This window comes from Lolium rigidum, chromosome 4, assembly GCF_022539505.1.
Source record: "Lolium rigidum isolate FL_2022 chromosome 4, APGP_CSIRO_Lrig_0.1, whole genome shotgun sequence".
Taxonomy (NCBI): domain Eukaryota; kingdom Viridiplantae; phylum Streptophyta; class Magnoliopsida; order Poales; family Poaceae; genus Lolium; species Lolium rigidum.
Window position 1 is genome coordinate 116,037,215 of NC_061511.1, and position 7,090 is coordinate 116,044,304.

General features: G+C 42.7%; 1 protein-coding gene across 1 annotated transcript; it reads right to left on the reverse strand.

Moving 5' to 3' along the window:
- Window positions 1–3,301: 3,301 nt before the first annotated feature.
- LOC124650617 (E3 ubiquitin-protein ligase RZFP34-like) lies at window positions 3,302–6,788 on the reverse strand. Its single transcript, XM_047190136.1, has 11 exons — window positions 6,296–6,788; window positions 6,121–6,208; window positions 5,942–6,001; window positions 4,996–5,028; window positions 4,832–4,909; window positions 4,692–4,735; window positions 4,544–4,581; window positions 4,378–4,460; window positions 4,145–4,236; window positions 3,934–4,045; window positions 3,302–3,850 (listed from the first exon to the last, which is right to left on the reverse strand). The coding sequence occupies exons 1-11, from the start codon at window positions 6,328–6,330 to the stop codon at window positions 3,707–3,709; spliced, it is 807 nt and encodes a 268-aa protein (XP_047046092.1). The 5' UTR covers window positions 6,331–6,788; the 3' UTR covers window positions 3,302–3,706.
- Window positions 6,789–7,090: the final 302 nt, after the last annotated feature.

Genomic DNA, 7,090 nt, shown 5'->3' on the forward strand with positions numbered 1-7,090 from the left:
TGGGTTGTTCGCCCGTGGAATCCGTCTAAGCTGAAGCTGGTTGAATCAAAGAATCCTTGCGAGAGGGCATTATGTCGTGATTTTTTTTTTAATACTCCCTCCGTCATGAAAAGATGCTAAAGATTTCTTTACATTGAGATATATCTATACATTAAAGAGTGTTTAGATACATCTAAATTTAGCCAAACTAGAGGTAGTAATACTTTTTTCCCATTAATTCTAAAAATAATAGCCAATTTTAAATTTTCTTCAAAAATAATACATCGTCGGGTTAGGGGAACCCGATTAGTACTAATCGGGTTAGAGAAACCCGATTAGTACTAGTCGGGTAGAGGAACACGACTACCCCTAGACTGCATGTGCATGCATGCATGTGCTTGATGCTAATCGGGTTAGTGTGCCCTGATTAGCACTAATCAGGTTCGGGGAATCTAATTAGTACTAATCGGGGAACACTAACCTGACGGTGTATTATTTTTGAAAAAGTTCAAAATCGAGTATTATTTATAAAATTAACGAAAGCAAAATATTATTAAAAAAATCGCCATTATGTCTATGTTCGTTATGTACGCATATGCCTATTTGCTTATAATGCGTCCTCAAGTTTTCTTTTGCTTATAATGCGTTTAACGGAGTTATACTGTCCAAAACTATTTCGAATTTTCAATATGTAGAATACCGAATGCATACTATGTATATCTGATCAAACTTTAGAAAGTTATATTTGTTTTTCCAAAACAAATGTAGGCTATACTTTGATTAAGCCCACGCAAACTCTAGGCCGCTAGGTGTGGGGGCGCCCATACACCAGCACACCTAGCGACTAGGTCAGATGTTGGGCCACGGCCCATTAAGCTTTTGTACGTTTTTTTTCTTATTTTTGCTGTTTTTTTGTTAATATTTCTCTTTTTCAATATCTATCTTTAAAAAAAGATTTTCGAAGAACAAAATTTTAAAAATGTTCAGATTGAAATTCAAAAAATGTTTAAATTTTATTTTTTTTGAAATTTGAACATGTTTAATATGAACATAATTTAAATTTGAATATTTTAAAAAATTGCAAAAAACCAAATTTCACCATTTTAAAAATGAACTTTTTTTGGATTTGAACATTTTTCAAATTTGTACGGTTTATAAATTTGAACGTTTTTCAAATTTCAATGGTTTTTGAATTTTTTTCGCATTTGAGCATTTAAAAAAATTGGGGGTTTTGCCAAAATTTCAACATTTTTTAGTATGAACTTTTTCCAAATTTGAAAATTTTTCAAGTTTGATCATTTTTCAAAAATTGAATGTTTTCTATGATTTGAATTTCTTTTAAATCTAAATATTTTTAAAAAATCAAAAAAATTCAAAATCTCAACAATTTTTTAATTTATAAAAAATTCAAACTCTTATAATTTTCATATCTGAAAAAAACAAAAATAAACAAAAATATAAAAATAGAAAATAGAAAAGAAAAAGGAAAAGGAAAATGAAAGAAAAAAATGAATAAAAGAAACAGAAAAAGAGAAAACATTGAACTGGGCCGACCAGGCTAGCCCATACCGCGCGCAGTGGGTGTGCGGTGCGCGGTAACAGCCGGCCTGGTCGGTGTTTAGGAAATGCGGTTAGGTGTCGATTAGTGTCATTTGAGAGCCCAGCTCGTTATCTTATTAGATGCGCGCAAAAGACCCAACGTATAAGGCCTATCCAGGAAGCACGATCTAGTAGTCTTGGCACCTTGTCAAAGCAATCAACCAGCCCAACAAACCATCTCCAATTTTCAATTCGGTAGGAAAAAATATACAAGCAACACATCCAACATATTCGTAGTTTGTTCGTAGCGAAAGTGTAACATTTTGAGTATGTTCATGTAGCAAAAACATATACAATATGCAACAGATTTCCTCAATTGTTTGCAGCAAAATGTAATAATAGAGTCGCATTATCCAACAACAACAAAAACCTAGTACATCCAATAATTGCGCCCAACTCATTCCACGCTACTCGAACAGTAGGCAACGTTGGAGCAATCTCTCTCTAGCATACATACATACATCATTGTGGCACTTTGATCAGACACAAACAACGGAAGCGCATGAGGAAGAGCAGCGGCAACGATAGGATGTGTGTGGCCTAGCGCGTGAGAAAGAAAAGGCAACATCGATGCAACGCGTGAGGGAGCTACACGGGAAAAGTATATAAATTCTTTCAACGCGTGAGGGAGCTACACATCGCCCATAGCGAACCGAGCGATCGATCAACCGGTTGAAAAGAAGTGTTTTCCAATTGAGAAAGTATATAAATTCTTTCAACAAAGTTTAAGCGCCAACTACAATTCTGTTGGGAATCAGGAGTTGGCAATAATTCTTGCCTGTCATTAGAAAAAGATATACAAAAATGCATGTATAAAATGCACTCATCAAGCGCTCGTCAGACACTTGGAGGGGTGGTGGTCGTCTCATCAGTACGGTGGCTGATGCATGCATATCTGGTACCCTTTCGTGCGGACTGGATGACGTGTCAAGCACAACCTGGTCCAGCATGGTGACAATAAGGCCGAAGGATTTGGTACTCTGCACCAAGGTTTGGATGGCCCCCATAGAAGGTAGCTGGAGGCACATCTCTCTTCTCTGTTGTCGGAAAATGCCATCGGACCAGATCAAAGCTCTAGCTGATAACTAGATCTAAGCGGCTCATTTGGCGGTGGCTAGGGCCAGATCAAAGCTCTAGCGGATAACTAGATCTAAGCGGCTCTCAATGAGACGACAACGTGGTAATATCGAAAGCAATGCGATGACGCCTTCCCTTACGACGCAATCTTCTTTGGCGGGCTAGTTCTGTGTGAGTTGCTGACAAAGAGTGGTAGGTACCGACTATTGGCTGACGTCATGGTTGTATCTCTCCACTAAAACCCATGATCTAGCCTCCGAGCTGGTAAGGCAACAACAATATTGATATGTCCAAAACGTATTTACGTCTCTTGAAGTTTAATATAATGTTTCCACTTTCACTTATTAATTTGTATTGGATTTTTCCGTGAATTATATTTATTTTGCAATTTAACTTCAAAGGGAAAATACCCTTCCATTTATCTTTTCATTTTAAGTATTTTGCCTAAGCCTAAAAATTCTGACAAAAATCAAGGGAGCAATTGGAAGCACCCTGTGATGTATCATGTGGTTTTGTGGCAATTCCATAGGTAAAATGGAGGCTTGATTCCCAAAATGAAGATGGTACACCTAACTGTAGTATGTTTTCTTGTGCATGGTGCAATCTGTTGTTTTTAGACGCAGTTGTTAAATGAACCAATGCAAACTATCGAAGCAACAATGGATTACCAACAGAAAGAGCAACAAGTATCCAGCTGCAACATCCGCCATATATATCATCACTCGTTTCCTATGCTTTTGGTGTGTAATTGCCGATGCCCTGATTAGGAGCTCTCCAGATAGTGTATCACGGGCAACTCACAACGATCAAAGCAGATTGATGCGAGCGTAGCTGAGTTTTGTTGTTCTCTGGTTTGCAACGAGCAACCGCGATGGCACAGCCATTCCTGGTCTGTTCAGAGAGGAGAGACGCCTCTCCCTCACTTGCTTCCTACTGCAGCAAGCACTAGTATCAGCTTCAGCCTACCAGCTTGAATCCAATGCTCCATCATCTTGATCAATTCCTGGATAGTATCCCACCTGTATATGTGTGTGTCCTCTCATCTTAGTGCTCAGACTCTTGAGCATGCCGCTTCAGTAGCCGGGCCACCCCTCGTCTCCCTGGTGTTGTAGGAGGCACATCCGGGGCACTTATGTGCCAGGACGTGGAAGCGAACGCTCGACGTCACCCCACAGTCGTTACACAGGATCCATACCTGGAAGAAACACCATTAATAGTTTGTTCAGCTTCTAGATAGGCCGGCTAAAAGGTTTGGTTCTCAGTTTGTTGCTTAATTACCATCTTCTTCTGGTAGAACTCTGGCATCGGTGTGGCAGCGACCTCCTGATCGAGCTTCTGCCACACGGCGGACATGTCGCAGGCGGAACGCGAGCATACTGGACACGCGTAGCTGGTGGGAGCCAAATAAAACAGCTTGATCAGATCATCTGGTCCATTTCATGTGAGAAGATGCAAAAGGTAAGAAGCTGTTGTCCGAAAAAATGCTTACTGGTTATGAGCCCTCATCTCGTTCAGGCATTCCAGATGGATCGTGTGCCCGCAGTGCAGTACACTGATGTCCATCGTCGAGTCAAACAGATACTGTCATTGGAAAAACATGGGCAGATTGTTCTTTAAAGATCAACAATAATTGCAAACATAATGACTGGGTGTTTTTCAGCACTAGGTACGCCTTTTTTTTTTTATAATGACTGGTGTTTTCAAAAAAAAAAAAAGCTTCACCTCGAAGCAGACAGGGCAGTTGTGATGCATTGCTCCTTCTATACAGTGATGAGAATCCTTCAAGACATTGCTGTAGCAACACCCTGTCAGTGAACAAGGAATAGTTGGCGTTAGAGCAATCTTTTACGGCGACATGTCAAGACACAAGTTTGTTCCCGAGACATACCGCATTTTTCGCAGTGAAAGTTATCACTGCCACCAGTTCTGAAACAAAGAGAACAAAAATATCCAGACAAAAAATGATCATTCTGAAAAAAATATTAAATGTGCCGAAAAAAAAAACTAAGAAGGATAACTGTCAATTGGGCACTTGCCTGCAGATGCCGCATCCATCACAGTGATACTGGTTCTTGGAGATCTATTACAAAATTTTATGGGCAGTTAGACAGAGAGAATAATAATACCTACCAAATCAAGTAATTATTCCTTTGCTTAGAAATCTGAAGACTCTTACATCATCGTCAAAGAAGTTGCATTTTTTGCAGAAGTATTTTCCCATGCATGCCCCACATTCAGAGCAGTTCTGTTGCACCTGTTTATCCAAATGAGCAGTTTCATAGGATTAGTACAGACAAAGGGTGAAGATACTCCAGAATGTTGTTTATGTTAGACACTTACATCCTGTTCTTTGCTGCAGAGAGAGCAGATAACCTGTGATACATCACAAAGTAGAAGAGGTTCAGTAAGCACACTAGCTTCGGTAGGTGAGTTCCATATGATTCCTACTGATTAGTATTGTTTTATTTGGATAGAGGAAAAGGGAAAAAAACACACTATAATTGCTATAGCTATTTGACTGGAGAGGCACTGCAATCATGTCCTTGAATGATGTGCCACCCAATCAGTCAGGTGCTAAAACTAAAATTGATCTCGATTGGCTATATATGTGGCTGGATAGGCACTGCACACAAATAGAGCTACTAGTACATGGTTAATCTGTAGATGCAATCATGCCCTTCAATTATGCGCCACCCAACGCCGTCACATTAAAAATATATCTCTACTGATAGCGAAACATCCTTGTCCATTTCCCTTTCTCCCGCTGCCTTTTCCCCTTTCTCCAAGCAGGCCGGTTCCAAGTGGTGACATGGACCTAACAATCATGTGTAGTCGATGACCACACAGGCCGGCAACTTGCAAAGGAGGTCGCCGATCGATAGAGAGAAGCGGAACAAAAAAAATCAGGACGCAAGTTGTGGCCCGGAGTACCAGGATAACCTTATCTGAAGAAACCGGACAAAAAAGATATCTTGGCCACTGCATGGCAGTTGGTTTCCCCTGTCTCCACCTCCACGGGTGCATGGCCATCGGATCGAAAGGGAAAGGGGAAATACTGGAGTATTGGGTTTCGAATACTGGAAAGAAATCGTTGATTGCTCAGTTAAGAGGTGGGTTTACAGCAGCTCTAGAGTCGATACGGAAGAAGATGGCATGCAGCCCCACTGAAGAACTACCCGCAAAAAAAAGAACACTGGAGAACTACCCGCAAAAAAAGAACACTGAAGAATTGAGGGAAAACTACAACAGAATTTACAGAGGGGAGGGAGCCAAGGAGAACATATACCTTGGTGATTTCGTGGCGAGGGATCTCATGCCTTTCGCGGAAGTCGACCTGGATCGAATTCTGCGACGAAATAAGCAGGCGCAGTGTTTGAGCGACAATCTCAGTCAGAGCCAAGAACAATTTATTCGATCGAGAAATCGCACGGCATGGAGAAGGGAAAAAGAAACATGTGTCCAGACCTTTGCTTGGTTGTGGCAATGCCGGCAGCCGAAGACCTCGCCGCAGCACGGCGCCCGTATCCGGCACCCCCTCGTGTAATGCTCGCAGCTTCGCCCAGAAATTTCATCTAATCAGCGCGCGTACCGAGAAGAAGGAAAGGATCAGGAGCGGTTTCGCCGTGGCCGATTTGCTTACCCGTGCTGCTGCTGCTGCTCTGCCCCCAAATCCATCTCCCCTTGTGCGAGGGCTCGGAGGAGAGGCGACGCCGTCAGTGGGGTGCGGCCGGCCGGAAGAGAGAAGGGATGGAAGGAGTCGGGGTCCAGGAGAGGGTCGCGGCCGGCCGGCGGGAATGAATAAAGAAGGAACGGGGATGGTGTGCGCGTTCGAGGAGGATGCGGGTGCCGGTTTTTATATGGGGAGGAGGAAAGAGTCGAAGGGGGTTGAACCTGGAAACCAGTTTCGTTTTTCGTTCAGGGGTTGGAGCCTTGTTGGTGTTTGAACGCGTTTGCGCACCCTTCTTTGCATGATTTTGGACCCGAGCAATCTTATGCAAGATACCAAAAACGAAACAAATTGTGAGATACCGCCGGTATGTGTGTATGTATGGCTTGCAGTGTACGATACTACTACGATGCATTCCCTGGCCGTGAGCTGGAAAAGGCTAATTACACCAATCAAGCCCTCAATCGTCATCCATCTCCTCGAGCCTAAATAAAGAAAGAATCCGATCTCAAACTGGCGGCAGCTATACGCGCCCACGGAACGGTATTCCCGCACCAATTAAGACGGCGCCAACGGATGAGGATGACGGCGGGCCACGTCGGGTACACGTAAGGAGGGGATAGATAGCTTTCTTGGGTCGGCACATCAAGTTACCAGGCAAGAGCATGCAGGCTAAGAGCATCTCCAGTCGCGTCCCCTAAACCGTCCCCCAAAGGGATTTAGGGCGCGCCGGACAAAAAAAGCGTTCCAGCCGCGTCCCCCAAAGCC

Bases quoted from the DNA above. Each gene is read 5' to 3' on its own strand.
- LOC124650617 (XM_047190136.1), bottom strand. From the start codon at position 6,330: ATGGATTTGGGGGCAGAGCAGCAGCAGCAGCACGG. The intron at 5,029-5,941 runs GTATATGTTCTC...GATGTATCACAG, and splicing joins CTCGCCACGAAATCACCAAG to GTTATCTGCTCTCTCTGCAG. The intron at 3,851-3,933 runs GTAATTAAGCAA...TGTTTCTTCCAG, and splicing joins AGTTCTACCAGAAGAAGATG to GTATGGATCCTGTGTAACGA.